At 39.3% G+C, this 25,225-nt stretch overlaps 1 protein-coding gene across 1 annotated transcript; it reads right to left on the minus strand.

Annotated features, from left to right (window-relative positions):
- Window positions 1–843: 843 nt before the first annotated feature.
- BMS1 (BMS1 ribosome biogenesis factor) lies at window positions 844–23,736 on the minus strand. Its single transcript, XM_056352088.1, has 23 exons — window positions 23,682–23,736; window positions 23,104–23,345; window positions 21,939–22,129; window positions 21,314–21,393; window positions 19,612–19,800; window positions 18,869–19,011; window positions 17,448–17,569; window positions 16,544–16,737; window positions 15,704–15,840; window positions 14,316–15,145; window positions 13,382–13,483; window positions 12,104–12,261; window positions 11,474–11,555; window positions 10,448–10,524; window positions 9,242–9,424; window positions 7,367–7,555; window positions 6,569–6,749; window positions 5,975–6,033; window positions 4,810–4,932; window positions 3,653–3,800; window positions 2,551–2,726; window positions 2,063–2,224; window positions 844–1,361 (listed from the first exon to the last, which is right to left on the minus strand). Exons 2-23 carry the CDS (start codon window positions 23,277–23,279, stop codon window positions 1,125–1,127), a joined length of 3,939 nt encoding a protein of 1,312 aa, XP_056208063.1. The 5' UTR covers window positions 23,280–23,345; window positions 23,682–23,736; the 3' UTR covers window positions 844–1,124.
- Window positions 23,737–25,225: the final 1,489 nt, after the last annotated feature.

A 25,225-nucleotide genomic window follows, 5' to 3' on the forward strand; every position in this document is an offset into this window, starting at 1 on the left:
AAACAGCACATACTATTACAGCGTAATAGAAATAATAATGAATTTTGGATTGATGAAGAAGAGTAGGAAGGAGACCAAGAAATTACCGATGTTATCTGACCCACTGCCTGTTTGAGGATGAAGCATTAAAAATACATGTATCACAGTAACTATTTGATACCACATATGGCATAAAAAAATAAATTGCTCTGCTTTTCCAAGAGAATGATTGTTCAAAGCCTCTTGCCATGCGAGAAAGACTTCAACTCTCAGTTAATTTAACAGAATTGCAACCATCTACTGCCACTCTGCTCCATTCATCTTAAGAAAGTCTGACACTGTACCACCAAAACAAACTGGCTGGATGTAGGAAAGTGTTCCCAAAGAAGCAAGTTATTCTGTCTGCACTTACCTCACACAGAATCACCAAGTAGTTAAACACATTTGGGAAAGGTCTAATACTGCCTGCCTGGAAAGCTGCAGTGACTGAGGGATCTACTGACAGCCTCAGTGTGCCAAAACTGGTTAAGTAACAGAAGATCTGGACGGAACATTATTTGAAGATCTGCTTGATGTCTAGTGAGAAGTGGAATAAACTGAGATACTTTCCTCCAGGACCAAATGATCTAAGCACAGGAGCGAGCTACTCTGGTGCCATCTGCCAGCACATCAAAGCTAGAGAATCCAAAACTTCTGCCCAGTAACAGCTGATCTTCACGTCTTTTAATGGAAGATCTGCCAAGGGCAAAAATTAGGCAACGGCTCAAAGTACTGCCAACACAGGAACACATTTGGAGACATCCAGAGTTCTTTCCCCAAAGCAGTCCACTAGTACTAAGACAAAACACAAAAAATATTCTGTAATTGACATTAAAATACTTTATTGGCTAGACAGAATGTGCAGTATGGATAGAAATATACTGAAATACAAAGTCCTCCAGAATACCATGTAGAAAAACCAAAATCCATACTTCTTATGTATATACATTGCCAAATGTATTCAAGAGTGTGAATAAGGTCATATTTGCATTTTTTTTTCCTTCTCTTGAAAGCATATCTAGTGCAGTCCAAGGCCTTTTTGTTTCTTAAAAAGAAAATTGCACAGCTACCCTATTTCATCATTTGTCTGGAAATCTGATGAAGTTTTACATACTTTTCTCTGCCTTGCTAGATCCTTTCAAGCTTGACTTCTGCCTCTTTTTTTCCCTCTGTCCCAGTATGCGATAGATTTTTTTCTTAGCCTCCTTTTGCCTCTGGAATTTCTGTTCATCCTCCTTCTGCTTAACTTTGAGATATTCTTTAAGTTGTTCCCGACGTTTCACTTTGGCTTTCCTGATCTTATAATTATTCACTGTACTTAAAGCATTGAGTAAGGCTGATATCTAAAACAGAAAATAGAGCATCAGTACACAAACAGTTCAGTTTTGGTGAGCAAGAAACAGTTTAACCCCAGCAGAGAGAATCAGAGATTCAAAGCAAGTTCCTAATTATTTCTGCACCTGCCACCCAATTTCTAAAATGGTTTAATTATTTGTCTTGTTAGGAAGTTAATCAAAGGTTTCATTTTTGCAAAACCCGATTTTGGCTAGATACTATTTAAAAGGCTATGCCTACTTGCTACTATAGAACACTTATACTGCAGTTTGGAACTTCCTGCCTTTGCAAACACACATAATTCTCAATTTTTGAAGCCAAGTATTTGCTTCAAGTCCTGTCTCTATTAATAATGCATAGCAATGACAAGTCCAATAAGAGACCACAGCTGCCAATTTAAGTTGCCCATAACATAAAAGTACTACATCCAACTGAAATACCTTGCAAGTGCTGTGACAAGGACAAAAGTCGTATTTAGTCTTCAGGTGACCTACTAGTTTAAAAAATACACACTGTACACTCAGTGACAGTTCCAGATACATACTGCATGCCAAACAGGAACAAAACAAACTGCAGGTGAGGATTTTTCACTAGGAGCATGTATGTCTTCAACACTAGCAGTAGATTCAAGTGCTAAAAAAATAGTTAGAAATGGTCCAAGCAACATTTACCCTTCAGGAGTCCTTGTTTCAGAGTAAGTGATAATTACCTTCTTTTCATGAGGCTCCCTGATAACAGCTGGTCTCCACTGGTCTTTTGGAGTCTTGCCTTTCTTCTCAAGATTCTTAGGCTTGTTCTTAAAAGGCAGAGCCTTCTGCAGTGCTTTAGGAATGTGGAGCTTATTGAAATGCCTCTTCTCCCTCACAATAGGCTAAAAGAATGATATAGAACATATATAAGATTCATGATCTTAAAAGCTTTTATTTTGTTTTCCATCTTTCAGGGGAAAAAAACCTAAACCACCACAAATCAAGAAAAAAAGCAAACACCCACCACCACCACCCCTGACATCCAACTGTGAATGGTAAGTTCACCCCAATTTTCCTACAGCAAAAGTCTCAGCAAGCTTCTGGAGAAAACTTCTGCCACGTGCATTGCTTTTCTCGGTTTGCACCGGTCTGAGGCAGAGTACAAATCTGACTGTGATCACTGGTTAAATAAAAAGGGGGCTGGGGGGAGAGGATGTGTCCAATATACCTTATACAGAGAATCTTTGTTTTGTTTCAGTTTAATGCCTCGCTCATGCCTCAGCTGGCCTGTTGTCTTCATTCCACTCCAACTGTCTTTCTCACCCACTGGCTTCAGCAAGGATGTTACAGGGTTATAGAATGTCGGGATGGAAACAGGATACCAAGTCCTCACAAAGACAATATCTGAAAGAAAAGGAAATGTTATTTGGCTCTATAACAACAGTTCATCACATCCACAGTCTATGCAAAGATTGCCTGAATATAATAGGTAACTAATATCTAGACCACGTGCTAATACTGTGTTTGGTATACATATAAAATCTCTTCAACATGAGGCAAAAGCAACATAACTATTTGTACACTTGGATTCTGCAAAACCCCATAAAGTCATAAACAGTACATGTTCCTGAGGAGCAGCCAGCTGAACAGCACCCTATTCATTACTCATATTCAATTGAAGAACTAGCAATGGCGTTCATATATGTACCTGTGCCTCCACTATTACTAAAAAAATTAATTTACTTTTCCTCTGACTACTTTAATAAAAGAATTTGCTTGCTTTTATTTTGCACTAGCTGTAATTTCAATGGGTTTAGGAAAACAGAGGCCATATAACCCCAAATAAGCATGAACTCGTTTTCTCAACATCACAGTGACACTCAGCAAATATACAAGCTCACATACCCCCATCCCCTGCATAATTTCCCCAAAAGGTTAGGGAACACAGTGAACTAGAGTTACAATGCCACTCTTTGGAGGTCTCAGAAAAAAAGTCTTTCTAGCACTTGTACCACTAAATACAATTCATCTTCATGTTCAAGGAGAAAAGCACACCTTGCTGTGTAAAACACTTCAAAACACTCCGAGAAACAGGTCTCCAAGACAAACCTTTTCATCTGCATACAATACGACTTCCGAGTATAACTGAAAGAAACCCAATATAAAATATACTTTATTTTTTTAAATTTCACTCTGCATCTCACCAGGTATTTCATGCTCTTTGAATTTACATCTCAATTATCAGATTCCAGAGATTCTGACACACGGCTTTTCAACCTGTGAAGCGGGATGAAAGTTGTGCGATAACTTACACAGAAAGTGCAACTTACCACTCATCAGCAACTTGTCTTCAAATGTTGCTCTGAAAGCTCCTACTGGAGTTCGAAGGGCCTTTTTGATCTGTCCCCGGATACCACTCACAGTACGAATTGCTGCACCTTCAAATTTAGCCACTTCCAACTGAGAGTTAAACATTCCCTGAAAGTGTGAATTACCTACCATTATTCAAGATGCTAAGTCTCTCTCTGTGACCCAGGTAGGCCACAAAAACATAAGTAATTCCCACAAGTATATCTTACAAAGAAATAGGAAGAACATAACCTTGCCTTTAAATGCTAAGTGTGGACCACACCACAAACCTACCACGCCAACTTTAAGATAACTTACTTAGAATCACATACTACAAGCCAGGCTTCTTAGCATTAAATATAACTAAAATTTCTAAAACATAACATATTTAGAAGAGAACTAGGCAGATTCTCTTAAAGTCACATGCTGGAACACAGCACACCTTAAAAGCAACTCAGCTGCCTTAAGTTGCTAGCTGTGAGGCTCTAATGCAATACAGCTCTCCAAGGTTTGTGCTTCTTTCATACATCACAAGTAAGTCAGGAAAAATTCTGTGTATGCTTAGTCTGAATACTTAAGTGCTTCACTGTTGGGATCAGTGCTTCATTGCTTACTGCCCCAAAAGCAGAATAAACCTGACCTCTTCCTGAGCCGGAAAGTACAACTAGGGACAGCTGGAACGTCAGTGAAAATTCACTTCTGCAATGCTTCCTGCCCCAAACACTTTTGTAATTGTCCTAATCACTGCTAAAAGTCATCCCAGAGCTGAAATTCAGTGGGCTCAAACTGCCTGAATGACACCAGAGACAGGTTCACATTCTCCAGAGGTGTCTGCCACTGTGGGAAGCTAATCAGTGGGTTTGAGTAAGGATGGGCAGGGGGAAACCACATTGAATGTGAGCCAGAAGACTGTTCCAGAATTTTTGTCTCATTAAAAATAATTCATATTCATTGGCTAATGATTAGCACCTTTAGAAAGGACAATGAAGCGAGCTCAAAAAAACCCCAAGCAGCTACTGAGATCCAGAACAGTATGCAACAATTACAGGGATCTTCTGCCTCAGGCAAGACAGATGTAGTCCCAGGTTGCATTCCTTCCTAACACCGGTACATGTGGTTTTACAGTACACATACCTACCTTAATAAAACAAGTGTTCTTAAAAATTTTGAATGGAAAACCAGTTAGCTTTAATTTCTTTACAATAGTTATAGATTTATCTAAATCGAGCACAACTCCTGTCGCAGCAATCCGGAAATCAGGCTGAAACATACAGAAATGAAAGACATTGCTGAATGTATATTTGCCACATAGCAAAGAAACCATTTCAATGATACAATTTCACTGCTTTTTACAGGTGGAGTTCAGAATTTATAACCTTTACAGGGGTACAGCAGCTGACAAAATGCAAATTGACTTTGTACAGACTAGTTGACTTGCCGCTGACATAACATTCCTACCATTCACTAACGAGATTTTCAAAACTGCCATTCTAATTACCTTGGAAGCAATCTAAGAGCCCTTGTTATCTACCTCCGCTGTGTTCTCTTTAGGAAACAGAATCTTACTCAGACAGGAAGTCTCAAAGGAGAAGTGCTTTGTGCACTGCTGTAAGTCACTATATTATGCTAGGGACACATGACAAAAATAGCTTTTTAATACATGTAACAAGATGACTGGGTAAAAGGACTTGAAGGGTATTTTAGGAAGGAGATAATCATCACCACTCCAATTACCGTTGTGGCTCATTACAATGTCATGCAAGGCTTTTGTTACATATAAACATAAATCTACCTTTTGGTAATACGTATGCAAAGGCCATAGTTGATAAATACTGCTTTAACATTATTTAAATTAATTCAGATACTCATAAACATCCTAACAAGACATGGAAAAGTCACACCGAGAGCAAACTATAACAGGAACATCAGTATCTCATCCTGTAAGAAGGTTCAAAAAGTTATCTAAATACTTAGTACCTGAAAACCAAGTAGGTATAGATCCTTTCACAGAAAACCACAAAGTAGTATTTGTCATTTTCAGTGTTGCAGATTTTATTTTTGTTAAATATCGTTATATTTTAAAATTGTTAAATTGATTAAAAAAAAAGGAAACAAAACCACAAAGCCTCCATCCAGTTTCCCATCTAATCATAATACACCTTTCAAAAATTTGAGCCCACCTACCTTCTCAGTTCCTACAACATCAACACTTTATCGTATGTAAACCTTCTTCCCTAAATCTATACATTTCATCCAAAGACCCATGGAAAGCAGTAATCAACATTTTGTGATAACAAACCTACCGTTGCACCACTGACAGACTGAACTGCCAAAAATCCTGTCCCCTGAGGAGTGATGGGCCCTATAAGGAAACAAAACATTTACGAAAAGCTTTACTACACAAAATCTAGCCTCTACTTAAAAGTCAGAACACTTTGAAATACCTGCCAAATATTCTCAGTGAATATAAAAAAAAGTTTACAGCATTCAAGTCATTACTCATGTATATAGCCCCGTGACAGTTAAAGGAATGGTTAACAAGAAATTATTCACATACGGAAGCATTTGCATGGCTGGGCCCACCATGTGTCCAAGTGTCTCTCTGCACCAAGCCAACAAATCAGGTTCTTCTTTGATACAATACAGTCTAACAAAATGCTCAAAATTTGTTAAAAAGACAAATACTTCATAAAATTCATTCAAAGAATTCACAAATAATAGGCAACTGCCTATCTTCCCATACTATTTGGTGTTATTTTATATTCCACAGTGAACACAACTTTTCAAGGTCTTCTAATTCCAAAAGCTACTGGCTGAATTTCTTGATACATCCTGTAAAACTTGAGAATTTTGTAACAATTAAGTGATACAGGATAGTAACTCTAGAACATTCTCACCCCAAAAAGCTGCTCCACAATGCATATGTTGTGGTGTGTACTTTAGAAGCCTATGACGCCCATTATGATCTTCAATGTAGAACATCGGGATAGTCTGAAATCGCCTCCACCCTAATGAGAGGATTAAAGGATCACGTGTCTTAAGTATCTTCTTATACCATCGGTGCTTCTTCAGGCGCAACTAATTAGAAGAAAAGATGAACAATGCTATTACAGCATAACAGCATTAATTGTGAAATTCAAGCTTTAATTTTCAGGAATGATTGAAAGCAACTTCCATCTACACCAGAATTTTTTATTCAGTAAGCCTTCTGTCTTCAAATATTCTCATTAACACTAGGTTGACTGGAAAGACAAAGCTAATCAGTATTTTGCTCACTTTAGAGTCATGCTTGCATGCATACAAGCTATTATATCTAAAATATATATATATACACACATAGATGCTAGTAACTTTTCAATAGCCACTTGTTCATAGACCACGAACCCCACAGTACAATTTACATTTGCAATTTAGCAATCACAGTATCAGACCTTAGTCCCGAGACATCTCTGCAGATGAACATTAAACAGTAACTTCTTCCATTTCTCCCGTTAAGCCTGTAAAAATCCAGTGTCTGCTACCATAGAGTTAATTGTGTCAAAAGCCAATCCCCTATTCAAGAGGCAAAGATGAAGGTATCTCTCTGTGCTTACTGTAGCTTTGATAAACAGAAAATAAATAGTAACTCCAGAAACTATCAACTCCAGAAAGCATACCTGTCCCGACAAAGTGCACTCGCAGCTTTGGCTACCTACCTGTACATAGCCGACGTTTCCTTCACTGTTGCCTAAACCACCCAGAATAACAGGATAATGAGGGTCAAAATTCAGGACAAATTCACATGGGACATTCTCAATCTCTATTCGAACATACATCCCAGGCCGGTAGCCCTCATACTGCACTCTGGTCTCATCATCTTGATCTTCAAATTCCGCTCGATTAAGCTACGTGACAAAGAGAAAGTCACCACATGTTTTACAAAACTGAAGTATTAACAACTTGTTCATGAGGTGCCAGTTCTATTTAAAACATGCTAACATTTATATAAATCTTCTGGGAAATATCTGATAGGTTTTGTGACTTTTTATTCTGAACAAGATCTCTGCCACCATGAATTCCTTCCAATTTGAAATCCCAAGTGGGCCTGTTAGTCTGCTTGAAAGACAGTACCCAAGAGAAGCAAATGACTGAGTGACTTCTGATGTATCTTTCATAATGGTGACTTTGGATTTTAAAGATATAACTGTCAAAAGCACATTTTTGATTTAGAAGCCTGAGTAACTTTTAAAGTGAACGTCCTGATCTTTAAGGTGTCACTTTATGAGGAGGCTGGGCTCCTATCTTACTCAGCAGCCTAAAAACACTTCTGTGCATCCTCACACTGCAGACCATCAAAAGGGTCTTTTCAAAGCTCTTCTGTACCATATGAATGTAGATATTGTGTAAATATTCAATAAGATAGCGTTGTGAATAACAGAAGTATCACCCTCCTGTTCTAGCTCCTGACATTCAGCTACCTATAAGATGCCACATTTAAGCAAATTCATTATTAATTTTTCTTCTCAAAAAAATTTTGATTCAGATTGAGATATGGCACAAATCTTCTCATCCAAGTTTGTTTGGGGTTTTTTTTCCAGAAGCTTTTACACATCCCCACTTTGAGATCCTTGCCCTTCCATCCTGCAGTAGAATCACTGCTGATACGTATTTCTGCAACAGGCCTTAAGTGAAACTGTTCTGAATTATCTTCTATTATTTTACTGGAATGTCCTTCTTTACACTTTAAGCTCTCTTAGCAAGCACATCAGTATACCAGAGTTCATATGATCACTTAAGACAGAGGCTAATGCAAGAGGGTAATGATTAATTTAATAACTATTTAGGACAAGATTTTTTCAGAAGAGAAGGCAAAGTTATGAGCAATATAAGGCAACGTTCTTCCAAGTCATCTAAAGAAAGCAGCTGCTTTCAAGCTTACAAGATTTCATCTAAAAAACTGAGGCCTGGAAACAAAACCAACACCTCCAATTCTGGATACAGTTACCCTGAAGCAATGGTCATCGATTATTTTTTCCTCAAAATAACCTGACAGTTTGATGAAAAAGACTGCCACATAGAACTTACTTATCCATTAATAACATAGCAAAAATCACACTAAAAATAACATCAGGAAAATATTGGACGCAAATTATCATGAGAAAGATTTTGACCTTCCTACACATAAAAGGATGCCTTTCCCCACCACCCATCCCACCTCCTCCTCCTGAGGGGTACCTTCTCTCATGGGTTTTTTTGAGATCTCTCACGCTAGTTCCACCACTAAGGGACAAATGAATAACTGTTAAAAATTTTAAGCAGATGAAGTTATGACTTATCCAGTGATTTAGAATATAGTTTAACTACTTAATTAAAATCAAGCTTTCAGTTGTTTGGACTGTTTGTCTTTCCAGCTAATGGAATCAAAGAGTTAAACCATAAAAAAAAACTACAAGCCTGTATTTCTTTGCATGTACTTTCTGAAGTAGCTCCTAAATGTCATGCGTGTTTCCAGGAAAAAAACCTTTGGCAAACACTGCGGGGTGTTTCTGAAGATGTACAGCCAGATAAACCGCCCGGTTAACAGTTTGTACCTGTGCTTGTTTATGCATTTCTTCTTTAAGATCATCAAAGTATGTGGCATCCCCTTCATCATACTCTGCATCAAACATTTCTTTCAGTTTCCGTTTCTTGTCCATGCGCTCCTTTTTCTTTTCCTCCTCCTCAGGTTCTGGTTTGGACGTTTTTCCATCTTCCTCCTCTTCTTCACTTCCAGACTAATCAACAGCAAGTTATCAAACACATAAAACAGTTCACAGAAAACCACCCATTCTGATTAACAGTTAAAGATATATAATCAAGTAACATTTTGTCATAATGCAAACTATTAGACCCTTCAAAGATGATAACTTCTGTCTAAAACTGAAGTCATTCAAACAAGAAGATGTAACTTCAGCAGTGACCAAAACATTTAATGATCTAATCATATCCCTTTTCACTGAGAAAACCTCCTGACTTAATACTTACTTTAATGACAGGGAGCAGACCTAGCACTGCCCTGTCTGTTATTCTGCAGCTAAAAGAAGCCCACATAATAAAAGAATAAAAAAAGGAATTGTTGATTGCACTGAGTAGTAGCATGCTGGAAGGCAGCACTCTAAAGGCCAGAAAGGAGGAAGTTTGTTCACGACCCATTTGAAAACTGCCAAAATGATGCCATTGCATTTCATTATAAAATTGAGGGTAAAGCCATCAAGTTGCTCAGTCTGAAAAAAAAAAAATGATTTTTCTATCTGTAGTCACAGACAACTACAGTTCTGTTCTTGGAAGCTATCCAAGCCATAGCATAAAATTGCTTCCACCAGCTTCTTTTATGCAGATATGAGAAACAACTAGGAAACTGTCAGTTTCCACAATTTGTTGTGTTTAAACAGAGCGCTGTAATCTTCTGCATCAGATAAAATGACACAGTACAAACAGTTACGATCACATTTGGTTTTAAAATACTTCTCTCATAGCTCCACCTCTTGATTAAGCCTGACACCTACTGTTAAATAAGTGAGGTGACTTCTCCCACATAATTAACTTTAAGCAACAATGTAGTTTGAGACTAAAAACATGCCATTCCAGACATTTATATGTTCCAAAGTCCATAATACATATACCTTTTCCTCCTCATACCCATTGATTTCTTTCCTATTGATTTGTGAAAACTAAACTTATTACACAGGACACCTATCTCTTAATCAGAAACTCATATACATGTATGTTGCTAAAGAGCATAAAAACACAGGTCAGACCTCATCTCCTTCAGCGGCATGCTTTCCTTTGTGCACAACACCGGTTTCAAGATCTTCAAAATCTCCATAAAGTTCTTCTGCAACAATAAGCACCCAAGAGACCTGACAATTAACCATTCTGTTATATTGTTCCATACAATTTCTCTTATTTTCAGTATTGTGTATTTCTCTGTACTGCTTTTAGGTTAGTTTCAGCCCAAATATTTTCTCTTCCCATCAACAGTTTTGTAAGTCTGTTCTGCCCTCTCTACAGTTTCAGGTGAAAATTCTCAGCTGAACATCAGTGGCTTCTCCTTTTCCTTTCAATCACTTCAATGTTCTGATTTTTAAAATGTAAATAAAGTCCAGATAATTCCAAAGGATCATGCAGCACACCAGTCAGCACTCTAATGACACCAGCAGAGCAAATGAGCTATCTTTGAAATTACCTGCTATATTTTAATTTTTTAAAAATTAATAAAAAGTTTAAGTTCAAAACAAATGCTTATAGAAGCCTGTCAAACCAAAATCATTTTGCATATAAGACACAGACATCTTATTAGTATTTTCTAAATATTTCACAATTAAGGAAAAAAAAAAACAAACCAAAACACACCACACAAACCACCACCTCCACAACATCTGAGGACAGATCTCACTTTTCAGTCAGATCTGAACGACCACTTTGTCTTCCCACTAAAGAAGAATTTCTGTTTATTTCTACCAAGACTATCCAAAAGAAACCATGCGAAGGGGATGAACAGCTGACTGATACGTAACTCAAAGCTGGCATGGCCAAGTGTTGACTAAGGACTACTTCCTAATTTAAATTATATAGCCTATTTTCAGAATGCGCTACTTGCCTGCTGTTTGTACAGCTATTTACAGCAATGTTTAATTATATTACCATCTGTATAATACTTTATGCAATAGTTTGAAAAAAATTTGCAAGTATATTGCTAAAGCAAAACGTTCTACATACATAACTACAAAGTCATACTTCTCTTAAAAATCCTGTATAATCATTTTTAGAAGTCTTACACATACCATCTTCCTCCAACAGTTTTGCTGCATCTTTATCATCTTCCCACTTCCCAGTAACAAAGCAGTCTCGAATACTGCTCATAACCTGCAAAATAACAGTATCGTTGCCTTGTACAGTTACAGCTTGTCATCAATAGAAACATCCTCCAATATGCTCCCCACTCCTCCATCAGAGATATGACCTCAGAGATAATCTGATATTCTCACACACAGCTCCACATCGAGACATCATTACCAACTACACAATGCCTCAGCAAAAGCAGGACGTGAAACCAAATACAACTCTTGCCCAAAGGTCTTTACACTAAAAATGTCTCTACGCTACATCGTATTTTCACTTGGGGTTCCCTTGCTTTTTACTTTTCAGTAAATAAATAGCACACTATGATCCACCAAACAGTCAAGACAGCCAAGCATTAAACTGACCTACTCTAACATTCCATTCCTGTAAAAACAGACCTTGGAGCCCGTTTGCTTGTAAATACTTATAAGGACAGCAAGTAGCAGAAGATGGGACGTTCCGGCCGTAGCTCCCATAGGTCTGTTTCAATTACAACTCAGTAGTATTTCAAGAGAAACAGCCAGGACATAACCACTATAATATACGCAGCAGCAATTATCCAATGGTATTACCTCTTCTAAATCCCAGTCTTGTGGCCTTTCTATCAGAAATTTGGAGCAGTCAAGAGCATTAGCCTTCTGTTTGGATGCTTTGTCTGGACGGCTGACATGAAACAAACCTCCAAGTTCATCACCTCCATCCTCACTCTCGTGGTCCTCATCCTCGACAGCTAAAGGAAACACAGAAGCTGTGATTATTTCCCCCAAAGTACATGGATTACATTAACAACCTCTCTTCTGCCTTATGTTCCACAATACCTGCAGTAGCTTGGGGGGGGCGGGGGGAGGGGCAGAAAGATGCAAACTAAAAACAGTGTTAAAAACAAAAGACTGAAGAAAGGTATATTGATCCAGTGTAAGAGTTAAATTAATACCCTCACAGGGACAAAATAAGGAGAGCAGCAATCAGGGAGATACTATACACCGGGATCATCGTGAACTTCAGTTGTGCAGTTGGTTCCACATGGAAACACGTAATTCATTTCACAGATTCCACATAGTTCAAACTTCTTTGAACAACCTGAAATCTGGTTCTATTTCCATACCTGGAATAATTGAAAAAAAAAAAATAGTAACTGCCCAATAAACAAACACATGATGTTTGTTGTAGAAACAATGCCAAAACAATCTGTATTTCAGAATCTGTCAGCAAACCTTCCTGCTCCTGCACTATGGAAGGTTTACAAAACCCAAATTCTCATAGTGTTCTACAGAGGTTCTGCATGATGAGGTTTGTACACTCAGACAACTACTGGAAAAGTTGTGAATTAAACAGGACAAATAACATAAATAGCAAATTTTCTCTTCCTTTTAAGCCAGCTAGCTTTTCTTTTTCCTTGACAAACACCCTTATTACAGACAAAACAGTAAGTCACATCTAAGAGAATATTCCACTCTCAGTCACTGTGAAACAGAAATTCCGGAGAACAGCCAATAAATTATATTCCTTTATGAAACACAATTACCACAATGGATTTGCATAGTATCTACCAGATAGTTCTATAAATAACTGAACCTTAAATGTTTCGGGGAAAATAGTTGTATCGGAAAACATGAGTAACAATCAAGTAGTCTGCAAAATGAGCTCAAAATGCTTTTTATTGGAGAAGTAAAAACAGTCTTTTATTACAATTATTAGTGAAAATTAGTATCAGCAATGAAAAAAAGTCAATTAACTCTCTGAAACCTCCCAGTAAAAGACAGTGCTCAAAGATGCAGACTTGCAAACTTGGTAACAGCTAAAAAGCTACCATATATGAAGACAGCACAAGTTTCCAAACAGATTTGTACCTGTTCCATAGACGAGTTTACGAAGATTGGGGGTTGAACGTTGCTGTCTTAGAAAGGCCTGAGCTGCCTTCTGTGCAAGGTCCTCTTTCCACTTAAGTGCACCTGAAAAGGGAAAAAATTTGCATTCTACTTCCAAAAGAGAACAAGAATTAGGAGCTATACACAAATAATTTAAATAAGGACATGACAACAGGCTTAAGAAGTGTAGGCACAACCCAGCTTCTTTTTCTCATGCTCCATATATAGACCAAAACTAAATTGTGGCTAAAAAATCCTACCACTGATTTTTTTTTCCTGACAAGTCCTAATTTTAGGACAAAAGTTTAAGACATAACTAGCAATAATAACAGATTTGATCATTTTCATGGTGGTACGTGTCTTCTTCAGAGACCTGCAGAATGGCTGAGGTTGGAAGAGACTTCTGGAGGTCATCCTGTCCAGCCCGGTCACACCTACAGCAGGTTGCCCAACACCACGTTCAGATGGCTTTTGGGTATCTCCAAGGCTGGAGGTTCCACAACTTCTCTGGGCAACCTGCTCCAGTGCTCAATGAGTAGTTAATACATTTTCGCAACATTCCTCCAAGAATGTTTTATTCTTTCTAAATTTAATAAAAGCATCATCATTTGTTTTACACACACAGCCACAAAGATTAAAGTTAAGAGAAATATATGCAGAATCAATGACATTTATAAACTTAATCACCTCCATTTTAGGGAAAGGAAACCTGAGACCTGCATACCACACTGCAAATTAAAGGCTTAATAAAAAAGCAGATAATCCCAGGTTTCCCAACTTAAGTTTGCCACTTAACAACTACATATATAAATATATTTGAGGGGCAACATTATATAATATTTACTAATTATAATATCCTTTAACAATAAACCCAATTAAAAAGGGGCAGTAAAAAATGTTAACATTTACAGTCTACCTGCCGTGTCAGCAGAAAAATCTTTTTTTTCTTCATACTCCTCTTCCCCTCGCAGTAGATTCTCTACATCGTCATCCTCAGCTTCTACAGCTTTAAGTTTCGTCTGTCTAGTACTACCAGCTTTCTTAGCTTGAGTGTGCTGAAATCCCTTCCTATTTGACTCTTCAACTTCTAAGTCATCACGCGATCCTTCTTCACCATCACCCTCGACAGAAGAGTTTTCAACCTCAGATTCTGATGCTTCTTCTGCTGTACAGTTTCCTGAATCTGTAGTGAGCACTGCTTTTCTTTTCAGACTGTGATCTGAGATTTGTGATCTCATTTCTGTATCTTCACTATTTATTTCATACTGCTTAGATTCAGCTGCTCTTTTGGTTGCAGTCTCAAATTCACTCTCCGAGCTTTCATTTTCGTAAGTCCTTTGCTGCTCCTCCTCTTCCTCATCATCATATTCTTCTTCCATTTCACTCTCTTCAGGGCCAGTTTTTCCTCCTTCCTCTTCAGAACTCATCTCAAGATCATCATCACTGTCTGCAAATGCTGGCAGTTCATTCACAGCTTCTTCTTTAGCCACATCTGTTTTCAGACGTTTGGCTCTCCCAACAGCCATCTCTTCCCCTAATAGCTCTCTATCACTTTCCTCCTCAGCATCATCTTCATCATCGCCATCACTTCCATCCTCAGACATTGCTTCTGCTTCTTCTTCTTGGTCGTCTTCTTCATCACTTACTGCATCATCATTTTCTTTCTCCTCTTCTTCAAATAATGCCTTCCGACGTACTCTTCCAGTCTTCAAATCAACCTGTCTCTCTTCTTTTGGCATCACAAACCTGGTTTTCCGAAGATCATATATGGGGTAAGATGGTAAAGCACAAGAAAATTTTAATGAAACAATGAAGCTTTATGTTAACATTATTTTCATTTTATCCTTTTTTAAACACAGCAAGGTTATGGAGAACATAACAAAGGCAATGGAATTCTTTTAAGTATGCAATGCTTAACTCAAGAATACACCCTATGTTATAGCCATAAATAATTCCAAGAAATATCTTTGTTTTCCCTGGAATGAAAACAAGTTATACAATGAATTTTCCTGGAGATTATACCTGCCATCCTCCAGAACTGTGAAAAACAACAGAACTGTTACCTAGGGCTGTACCAGCAAGGAACTCCTGGAAGGCAGGACTATACTGCCCGCAAAGCAAAACTCTTCTAATATCCATTATTCCTACCTCAAAATGCACGTGGCATAGAAGTAGTTTCAGAAGAGGAAGAATCAGGCAATAATCCATTCTACTAACTGTGCTCTATTGAATTTTTTTCCTAAATTAAAGCCTGACATTAAAGATTCATTCATGCTCAAACAAGGCTCAGCACTCAAAACTTACTCTTGTCCTACGTCTTCTGAACCTAAGGGTCTGGAGTCCATGAAGAGAGAGACCTTGCTTGACGCCATCTTAACATCAATGGCTGAATGTGTGGAGATGAGGCTCTGAACTAGTTCATGATTTGGTCTCACTTCCTCCTGGAAAGCCAAGATTTTTTTACTTTTCAGTTAGAGTGAATAAACAAGTGTCTAATAAGCAGCTTACAGTCATTAATATGCCTAAAACAAAATATGCATACACAAGAAAAAAATCCAAAGCATTTTAAAGAAACATTTTCTCACAATAGTAAGTTCTCCCCCTTCCCGTCTTCACACTTCAAGAAAGCATACAACATTAACACAAGGAAAATTCAAGAGGGCCTCCCTCACAGCACATAACCACTACAGTAAGTACCAGCAAGCATACATTATCACAGACCAAACGTATTTAACATTTAGCACAACACAGGGGAAACCACTGAATTCAATCTGTATGCAAACATTTTCCACCTCTTCCTCTGACCAGTCAAATCCTTCCACAGTCACCCTACCCTGCAAAATACACGTGATAATATCCCAGTACCAGAAGTTTTTATAAATCTTAAATCGATGTCTGGAAAGTTAATGAAACTAACTTTAGGTACATAATATTAACCAACCCTTCAAATGTTTTGCACAGTATTTTACACAGAGACAATAAAATACCCCTCCTCTGAAATCACTAGAGAAAACAAAATTACCTACTACAGATACAGAAGGACTGATTATTTTAAATAAGCTTACTTTTAAACACTCATTTTGATTCTAAGGATAAAAACTATGTTTTGCAAGAGAACTCGAATTATCAACAGCATTCTCTTACCTCTTCTTTTAAAGCGTGGCTTCCACCAAGGTCAATATAAACAGCATCTTTATCATACACGATGCCCCCAACTCCTGAAAGAGGGGCATAGACTAGTTTCTCTTTCTCATTTAAGGAACGCTTCTTCTGCTGTTCAGGTAGAGCACAGGGGTCTGGTAGGAAACTCACATCGCTCACAGTAAAGTCTCCTACACCTGGGGCAACAGACAAGGGAAGCAATAAGGTTTTTATGAAGTTTTGATTCTGAAATTTGTGCAATTCCCCATGAAGAGATACGAGGGAAAAAATCTAAACCATCACAGCATTCAGTAATTCATCAACAGCAAAGTCTGTATCAAACATCCAGTTCTTCTGCCTTACCCCTGAACTTAGAAAAGCATACATAAGTTCACTGGCATACTGCAGAGCCCTGGGTTTGTCTGCTTGCTTTTAAATGAGAAAACCAGCAACTCTCTTTTCTAAGTAGGTCTGTAAATCTATTATTAAAATATTTCTGAATTTAAGCTTTTAAATCATTCACTTAAAATATTAAATATATTCAATGATTACGAGAAGTTTTACACAAGCCAAATTTACTTTCTACTATTAGGGCAGGTATGTTTTGCACTTCAAGCACCTTTTAAAGCAAAACACCTTTGAAAAACTTCAGACATTGCCAATACTGTGTTTAACACTGCACCAAAAATGCATAATTAAAAGCAAAACTATATAAATTAATCATTTTTACAAAAAAAGGTATTATGAAAAGTAATTTCCAAAAGCATAACGTGTATTTAGAAAGGTGAAAAATCTATTTTACAACATACAGTTTAAAGACACAAATCATTCCGCAATAAAAATAGCAACAGCTATGTTGTTATTCATACATCAGCACAAAAACAGTTTTAAGAATCTGACAAATTACCTGGCATATGAATTTGACTTCTGTTTTTTAGGTGTGCTCCTCTCAAGTACCCATAAAGTGATATCTTCCTGTCACATTTAGGATTGACTCGAACATCTTCTGGGTTTGTCAACTCTTCCATTCTACTCAACATTAATTAAAAAAAAAAGTTAGAATATCCAGCAGTTCTCCAACAGTAACTTTTGAAAAAATGTAATTTAACAAGGGAACTGCAGCATCACTTGCAGCCACTGCATGTTCTGCAGACTAATAATCAAAATCGAATGATCTTAAGAAAAAAAATTAATGGAAAAAAAGATCTTTCAAAAATACTTTTAAATTGTATTTTAAAACTCCTATAATCGTGTTCAACAATGTATTTCCAAAAGACTTACTGACATTTCACTAAACACATACTGCTTTCCTAGGACATAAGATTTTATACACTTTTCACACACAACCCTCCTTAAATCACTTTTGCCATTAGAGGGAAAACAACTGAAAGTCACATTCCCTGCAGCCATACAACACTTTATTTTCCCTAATAATAGGAGTGAGCAATACCAAAACTACCACAGGGAAGGGGAGAGGGACAGACTGGCTGTTTTGAGGCATAGCAGTGGGGAGAAACTCCTTCCAGAGCTCCTTTCTACACTGCACAAGGGAGGCCAAACAACCACACAGCCCAGGACGAAAGGCACACATTCTGGCTGCAAATCAGCTTAAAACCGACCTACCAACCAACCTAACTGTAACAGTTATAGCAACATAAAACAATGTTACTGAAAGACAAAAAAATATTTTTTTCTCACTTTCCCCTCTCTGTGTACTTTGCAGGACTTCGCATAATGCTTATCTACTTCTCTGACAATTTTTTCCAAAGAAGTGAAGCTTTGAAAAAGCTTTGTTCTAGGCACCTCGGACACTTGGTGGGAGTTTAGTCCTAACTGTAAGCATTCTGGCAATAAAATATGAAAGATGAGGTAATTTCTCAGGTAGGCACAGCCACCATCAAGACTGCTTCCATGTTCCAAAGAGACTGTGAATCAAATGCTGTATGTGGAGATGTAGCAGAAAGGGTGTTTCCAAGAACTCAAGAGGACTAATTCACCAGACATTACTAAATTGCTGGCATGCTGTTTCTTTTCCACAGAAATTAAATAAAATCATCAACAAGCAGGATTATCTTAGTATTTTTTTTCTGTGTTTCAAAAGTATTTACAATATACCAAACGCCTGTCTACATGATCCGATGCAAGTGAAAACTCAATGGCTGAAGTTATTGGCACAAACCTGGTAAGTACGCTTTCATTTCCCCAGAGCCATCTAGGTAACACTAAATACCCATTCACACAGAGCTGACTGGTTCTAGTATCACAGTTTTCTTAAACAGCAAAGTGCTGTCTATGCTGAGATTGAAGAACAGAGAGAAAAGCACACACCTGTCTGCAAGAACATATGGGTGAGACGTTTGCCAAGTAAGAGGTCGGAATTTCATAACTGAGATGAAACGTCCCAAATTGTGAACTTCCTGCTTCTGATACTCTCCGTGAACCATCCCAGACAGATAAAACAGCTTCGCACCCTAAAACACATTAAAAAGACATAAAAACATTAAATATCAATTAAATACCTACAAAACTAAAATAAGGTAATGCAATTCAAATTTGTCTCAAATTTGTTCCAAATAATTGGAAATTGTAGATTACAACTGGTTCCAAAAGATCAAGCTAACTAGTTCACTTGAATGTGAAAACGGCCCCCTGAATCTTAAGGGAAAAAACTCACATCCAGAAAACCTCGTACAAAGGTCAATTTGTCTCTCAGGCTGCAAGCAGCTACTCCTTTTATATATATATATATATATATATATATATATATATACACACTCCTGCATAACAGACCTTTTAACTAGTATCTCATGTTCAGTGGCTTGTCACACTGGGATACAGAATAATTACACAAGTATTTTAGCAAATAAAAGAAAGATTATACAATCTGACACAACATCAGCATTGCCCATTTATGATTTTAAAAATATATTATGTATAAAAATATGTCTAAATATATATATGTGTATTATTTAAGAAATGTAAGAACATACTAAACACTTCAGTATCACCCCACTTTTAATTTCACTTCCACAATGCAAAATATATAGAAAAAAATAATATTTATGTCATACCGGGTACACTTCAGTCCAGAATCTGTGCTTTAACTTCTTTTTAGTCTTCCTTAATTGTTTGTTGTTCTTGAATGTATCGAGGTGGGTGAGAACTCCCATAATTTTGGGAAAGCCATGTACCTGACAAATGTTCAGGAATTCAAACGTCTCCATCTCAAATCCAAAGCTGGCATCAATAAGCATTAGAACCTGAAAACACAAGTCAGCATTTCATTACACTAATACCACAGTGACCACAGGAGCCGATGTCAAAGACCACACCTTTCAAGTCGTAAGCTTCTTAGGAACCAAAATCTTGGCAAAAAGTTTTGTTCTTTATTTTCGCATAACCTGAAAATCAGCTTTGGCTTTTTAATTAAAGTATGGGTCTTAGCTGCTGTAGAAGTTAGCGGGCCTTAGGAAATCAAATCTCTTCTACCAATCAATCAGATTTCCTTTATATAGGTTTGATTTGCTCCTTGTCTCTGAAAAAACTATAGAAGAGTAAGGCTGCTCTACAAATACAACAACATACAGCATCATAGTAAGGTCTGAATAGGTGTTTACTTGGTGAATTTAAAATAAGCAAACTTGAGTACCTTCCAACATCTGCAGGAATGTCTGAGAAAATTAATAAAAAAATACTTTGTGTCTTGGATGCACTAATGCCTCTAAGGCATTAATAATCTAAAATTAGGCAAACTTAGTTCACACATTGCAATTATTGTTACGCATCACTAAAACACACTGGCACAGGAAAACAACACCCAACAGTCCCATGAGAAAACAAGCAAAGTCGTATTAGGGCCTCAGCAAAACACATGGCAACCGACAACAGAGATCTGCAAGCGATTCTGTCATCTCAGCCTCCTAACAATAAAACCAAGCAGATGCTCAGCACCACCATGTGCAGGCAGAACCTCAAACATCCGTCACTTCTACTAACAAAAAATTTTAGTATTTTTTAATACATCTCCCTTCCTCAAGTAGAAAGCATACAAGTAGAACAGTATCTGGATTAGCACACCCACGTATTTAGATAGTTAATATTTACATAAGGATCCCAAACCCTGATCAGATAATAAACTCTAAATCCACACAGAATATATCTAAACAGGCAAATGGATCATGCATTGGGTCCCCGAGATCCATTGATGCAATAACTGAACCAAAAATTACGAGTACGTTACAATGGTGACCACACTCTGCTGAAATCAATCATAATACTACACAGTGATCTTCAAAGATGGAGACATCAGAGTGCATCACATAAAACCAGCCAGTAAACTAATATGTTACTTCTGCTTCATACATTAGTTGCAAGCTTCTTGACTAAAAACCATTCTCAGATTTTACATTTTGTTTGTAAAAATGTAAATTTTACATTTTTGTTTGACCAAAACACCTCAATGAAAAGTGACTATTACCTTGGCTTGTTGCAAGATCTTCCATTAAAAGTTTACAGTTGTACTTCCCTTCTTCCACATCCTCCCCACCACAATACACACACACTTTAATTCCCCCCACCCCCAGGATAAAGAAAGTCCTAGGAGTTGCTCCAGAACATTAGGTTTATTTTCAAGCTCAGTCCTGTTCTCTGAAACCGAACACAGTTTTTCCTTCCATAGCAACAGGTAGAGAAATCTGACATTGGCGCAGTCAAGTCAGAAGTAGTACTTTCAATATAAACTATACTAGAAATCACATGCCATTGTTAACTTACCAAATCAGCAACTTTAGCCAGGTCAATCATTGTGTTAATGTCACATCCACATTCAATAATAGTTAGCCTGCGTTTTTTACCTGAAATTACAGAATTAAGAATCAAAGACTGAAACAGAGGAAGCAAACTAACCATCCACTGCTTTCTTTTCAGGTCACATTCCTGAAGTTCGTCTAGAGTATGTGGAATTCAAATTCCTGTCTAGCATGCAGATAGACCAACATGCATCATTGCACTGGTGCCCGTTTTCAAATCTTTATAATTCTGCTAAGTTTTAACATTTTTGTTTAAAATTATCAGGTTGAGTACATGTTTTCAAAGGAGTTGTTTGGTCTTTTCAAAAAATACTACTTCCCAAAAGAATGGGAAACGTGTAGAGGTTAGAATGAAACCAGGAAAAGCCAGAATGAGGATCCCCAGCAGGGCAGAAAACAAGTTTAGAGGGGCAAGTCCCCCCAAAGCCTAAATCTCATTTTTCTTCTACTGTTAATAAGCATGCCTGGTAACACATTCAAATGATTTCTTTACAATGACCAAAAATTAAGAGAACATAAACATGTCCTAGCTCTAAAGGCAAGACAAATAAGGAGTGCAAAATAAGCATTTCCATTTCTCCTGTTCTTACCAGAAACAATTGTAACAGGACCCCGGATTTCAACCAGCTTTTGCCTTGTGAAGTTCTTAATGAGACATTTTATTAAGGTGCTCTTCCCCACCTTGGGAGGGCCAACTACAACCACCACCACAGGAGGAGGCTCCAAAGGAGTACGGTCGACCACAGGAATATGATGTTTTTTAGTCTTCAAATCCTGAGTTCTGAGAAGAAATTTGTAATAAATAAATACAAGAACTTAAGAAACAGTAATATATATTCTTTTTATGTGCTCTGCTTTCAGCTTGGATAAGTTAATTTTCCTTTTAGTAGCTGCTACAGTGCTGCGTTTTGGATTTGGTACGAGAATGTCGATAACACACTTCAGTTTCAGTTGATACTAAATAGTGCTTACTCTAAATCAAGGATTTTTCGGTTTCCATGCTCTGCCAGCAAGCGGGTGCACAAGAAGCTGGGAGGGAGCAGAGCCAGGACAGCTGACTCGAACTAACCAAAGGGATATTTCATACCACAGAACATCACGCTCACTACATAAAGCTGGGGAAAGAAGAAGGATGCAGGGAATATTCAGAGTTAATAGCATTTGTCTTCCAAGTGACACATGATGGAACCCTGCTTTCCTGGGGATGGCTGAACCCCTGCCTGGCAACGGGAAGCAGTGAATGAATTCCTTGTTTTCCTTTCCTTGCGCATGCAGTTTTTGCTTTACCTATTAAACTGCCTTTATGTCAACCCACAAATTTTACTTTTGATTTTCCCAATTCTCTCCCCCATTCCACTGTGGGAGGGGATGTGAGCAAGTGGCTGCGTGGTGCTTAGTTGCCGACTTGAGTTAAACCACAACAGAAAGTCTTCAGTATTTGCAAAAGCTTGGACACAGGTTCACCAAGCGCCTAGATGCTAACACATATGTGAAACTCCCACCAAGTGTAAGGAACTACATATATCTGTTTCCGTTGAGATTAACACGGCTGTACCACAAAACACAGATGCAGAAAGCATCACATTTCTGATACATGCATAAAATACAACACAACCTGGTAAACGATGAAAGCTTTGTGAGCACAGCAGTGAAAATTACACTATGTCTACTTCTACACAACGCAACAAAGAAACTTCATCCAACGCTTCTATCTAGCCAACCCTGTATGCTCTATGGCCAATTCCCATTTCTTACCTGTGGAAAGTTCTGGCCATCCGCACAGCGGACTGGACCGTAAAGGCTTTGGGGTTTCTCTTCCGCGCATTCTCCTCATCTCCTATTCCCAGATCATTGAGATAACGTTTCCTTTTCTTCTCTGCCTTTGGCCCACTATGCTTCACACGATGCTTCTTCTTCTCTTTTTCCTCCATCTTACTCTTCCAACAATTTATTTACAATCGATACGATGGGAAGTGCCTCCTCGTGCTCGCGCACGGCTGACAGGGGAAGCAAACGCGGTCAGCACACGCACACCGGTAACCAGCGCCCCGCCACCTCCGGGAAAGCAGCTGCTCACTCCCTGCATGGACGCACACGAGAAGCGCCGAGGCCCGCACACCGCTCCGCACCGCTCCTCGCGCTCGCCAGGCGGCCGCAGGGCTAGGCCCAGGCCATGCCCCGCGCCCCGCAGCCCGCGGGTCCCCGGCCCGGCCGGTACTTCTAACCCCGGGCAGAGCGGAGTCCCAAAGCCGCCGCGACGGCGAGCTGCCGGGCAAGCCACCCGCAGGCCCCTGCGGCCCGGGAGAGGGTCCCCCGGCGGCGCCGCCACTCACCTGTCCCGCCGCGCCGCTGCCTCCGCGTGGGCCCGCCCCGCCCGGCCCGTTTCCCTCCGCCGGCCCCCGGGAAACGGCGGCTGCGCTCGGAGTTCCGGGCGAGGCGGCGGCTGCGGCGGAGCGCTATTGCCGGCGCACACGGCAGCGAGGCCCGCCCGCCCGGCGAGGTGAGGCGAGGCGAGGCGAGCCCCGCTGGCTGCGCTCCCTTTGGGAACAAACAAGGGCGGCGGGGGCTGAGGCAGCCTGCGGGCTGCCCCGCCGACGGCCCCTGAGGAGGGCTCGGCTGTCCGGCGGCCGCTCGGGGCTTGCGGGCCTGCCCCGCTGCAAACTGCTTGCTGCGGCGCCAGAATCGGTGTGAAGATCTTTTTCTTAAAAAAGGAATCCTTACCGGGGGACACGGGAGGGCACACAAGTCAGTAAAACCGCGCGAAGGGCTCCCCAGTGCTGTGAACTGGGATGAAACGCAGTGAGATGGGGGCTTTTCTCACCTGCCAACACCACCACCCGTCAGGCCGTGACTAGGCCTGTGGGCTCTAGGTGAGAAGTGGGTACTGGTTCCTCTCATGTAGGCAAGTCCTCCTGAAGTTACTTACAGGTACAGCCCCTTCCTAATTAAGTGAATAGCCCTCTTCTCCACGGTAATTTGCCTTATGCCAAGAAACTGTGAGGAGCAGGACTGCTAATGAAGTGTCCAGGTTGTGAGCTGCGGCTTCTGTGATCAGAGACCAGATCTTGCTTCCCAGGTGGGCAGCTTCCAGCAGGGCCTCAACGCCAAGGGCTGTGGCTGTCCCTCTGGTCCTGCTGCTAGAGGAGGAGGCCAAGAAGAAAAGAATGGGCCTCACAGGCTCCCATAAAATGAGGAACTCAAGACACCTAGCAGCGCAGTAAGCCCAGGATCACTATAACCACGTTGGTAAATCTGGGTCGTCACTATCTCTCTTTGACAAGCTATGTGAACGAAAACACGGTTTTCAATATTCAGCATGCAAAATCCTTCCTTCTCAATAAACAGGAGCATTTTACAAGCAGTAGAAGAGTAGTCCAACACGGAATGCACTTGGTCCCTGCCCCACCTCTTCCTCAGCATCACCTACTCATATGACAGGAGAGAGGCTTTTGGCGTTAAAGTCCAGGGAAAGCTACTAATATCATTGCTGTGAAAAGTACCTCCTACAAGTTGAATAAGCATGTAATTTGAGTTCTGGCATTCGCCACCTCATAGCAAGAAGCAGAAGTTTACAGAAACGTTGCAAGAGAGCATTGCATCTGATTGCTCTGCACAGATTTTTCTTACTTGTGAAATACATGCTAGGTAGGTCCGTTAAAAGCAATGTGTGACAAAATAAAGAAAACCAGTAACTTACAGAAAAGCTCTACTCTGAGCAGCAGGTAGCTCTGTGATGGGAGAATGATTTATTTTTTTCTTGGACTCGCTCACAAGCAGTATTCAGAGTGTGTTCCACTTCACTGTTGGAAGTGTGGGTTTGCTAATAAGGATGGTGTGTTCCCTAGACCAGATGAAGATGCCCGGTATTATCAGACCA

The sequence above is a fragment of the Falco biarmicus genome, chromosome 9, assembly GCF_023638135.1.
Source record: "Falco biarmicus isolate bFalBia1 chromosome 9, bFalBia1.pri, whole genome shotgun sequence".
NCBI classification, from domain to species: domain Eukaryota; kingdom Metazoa; phylum Chordata; class Aves; order Falconiformes; family Falconidae; genus Falco; species Falco biarmicus.

Coding starts and splice junctions, on each gene's coding strand:
- BMS1 (XM_056352088.1), bottom strand. CDS start 23,279: ATGGAGGAAAAAGAGAAGAAGAAGCATCGTGTGAAGCATAGTGGGCCA. Junction 12,262..13,381: donor TAAACTCGTCTATGGAACAG/GTACAAATCTGT, acceptor TGTTTCCTTTAG/CTGTCGAGGATGAGGACCAC. Junction 9,425..10,447: donor ATGCCGCTGAAGGAGATGAG/GTCTGACCTGTG, acceptor GCTGTTGATTAG/TCTGGAAGTGAAGAAGAGGA.